General features: G+C 38.0%; 1 protein-coding gene across 1 annotated transcript in view; it reads left to right on the forward strand.

The window, feature by feature from the left end:
- The window catches only part of slc49a4 (solute carrier family 49 member 4), a gene marked incomplete at its 3' end in the record, with an annotated part of 107,297 nt that extends 105,872 nt beyond the window's left edge, over nt 1–1,425 (forward strand). The window contains 1 exon segment of the mRNA XM_014028503.1: nt 431–1,425. Coding sequence (XP_013883957.1) covers nt 431–546 — 116 coding nt within the window.
- Between the last annotated feature and the right edge of the window lie 55 nt (nt 1,426–1,480).

Genomic DNA, 1,480 nt, shown 5'->3' on the forward strand with positions numbered 1-1,480 from the left:
CCTCTGATGATGAGCGCTAGTGTCGTGGTAGCAACATGCTATGTGTTTACATCCATCGCTGCCATGTTTGTAATGACTTATCATGAGAACAAACGTATTCACGTGACTTTAATAACATTTMTTACTTAATGGAAACACTGCAGTTGCAAAACTTTGTTTTTTCGACATAAACAGAATATCAACAAAGTTTTGTGCACATTTGCAATGGAAATGCAGCTATTGATAGTTTAAAAAGGTGCATCCTCTTCTACCTGAGGATGCTAATTGTTATTAATAGATCATTATTCTGACTGCACACAGACTGATGTTTGTACCTTGATGATCCTGTATGAGTATRAACAGTTTGTACTCTTATAGATTGTTAATCATGTTGTTTAAGACCAAAAATGGAACAAACTAACATATCTGTCTGTTTTCTTCCTTTCTTCAGAGGTCTCCTGGCTGAACTGGTGTGTAACTGGTTCTTGTCTCTTCAGCCTCGTCCTCATTCTCTTCTTCAAGGAGTCCTACGATCGTCTCTACCTGGACGTCTTTGTCTCGGTGTGACACAGAAAAGGGAAATAAATCTGGATGATACCTGCTCTAGCATGAAGAGGACCTGAAAAGGGATTTGAAGAGTGACTGGGAAACCTTTTTGCTCTTTGTAAGATGTATTATTTTAGGATCAAAATRTGTACATACTGCTAACTATGGAGACGGTAATTTATTGTTAAACCACAGAAGAACCAAGACTGGTTCTTGATCTTTTACTCATCAGAAGTGGTCAATCCAAGGTCAAATAATGGTTTAATTTGTTACTTTTYTATTGACCATTTGTTGGTATGTAAACAATATATGAACAATTTATGATTATTAAACTGGCCCAAAGTGGACAGACTGTTGTTTACAGATTTAAAGCTTTTCTCTGTCGTTTTGTTTGAATTTTCCTCATGTCTGAAGAGACTGGACAGTTCCTCTGAGCGAACAAACGGGACATCACACTGACTCCAACTCTAAATCAAGTGTTTGTCCCCAACGAAGGAGGGAGAAATGATAATGGAACAGTCCCACCAGCCAATGAGTGGCCCGGCTGTGTTGAGTTGTAAAAAATGTGTTCGTGCTGCAGACTGCCGGCTGTGACTCAGAGCGAAGGATTAACTGGCTCGACACAGTGACCTGTGGTAGTGCCCGTCATTGAGAYGCAGGTACTTGGATTATGTTTTATCACCTTCTCAAAATGATCATTAAACACAAATAATCCACCAGATTATTTGTGTTTAATGATTATGACTGGATGCCAGCCAGAGACATGGACTGGGACTGGACACACCTCCTGTTTCATTGAAAAGTCTTTGATCCTTTTTGGTTTTCAGGCATAATTATGACTCATGATGTTTGTTTCTGCTAGATGTACTTTTTAAAGGGATCCTGATTAGTTGTAACATTAGACTTTATTTGATAAACATTTATTTTAACTGTAAAATAAAGACTGTAAAAATAC

The sequence above is a fragment of the Austrofundulus limnaeus genome, unplaced genomic scaffold (genome assembly GCF_001266775.1).
Source record: "Austrofundulus limnaeus strain Quisiro unplaced genomic scaffold, Austrofundulus_limnaeus-1.0 Scaffold772, whole genome shotgun sequence".
Classification (NCBI taxonomy): domain Eukaryota; kingdom Metazoa; phylum Chordata; class Actinopteri; order Cyprinodontiformes; family Rivulidae; genus Austrofundulus; species Austrofundulus limnaeus.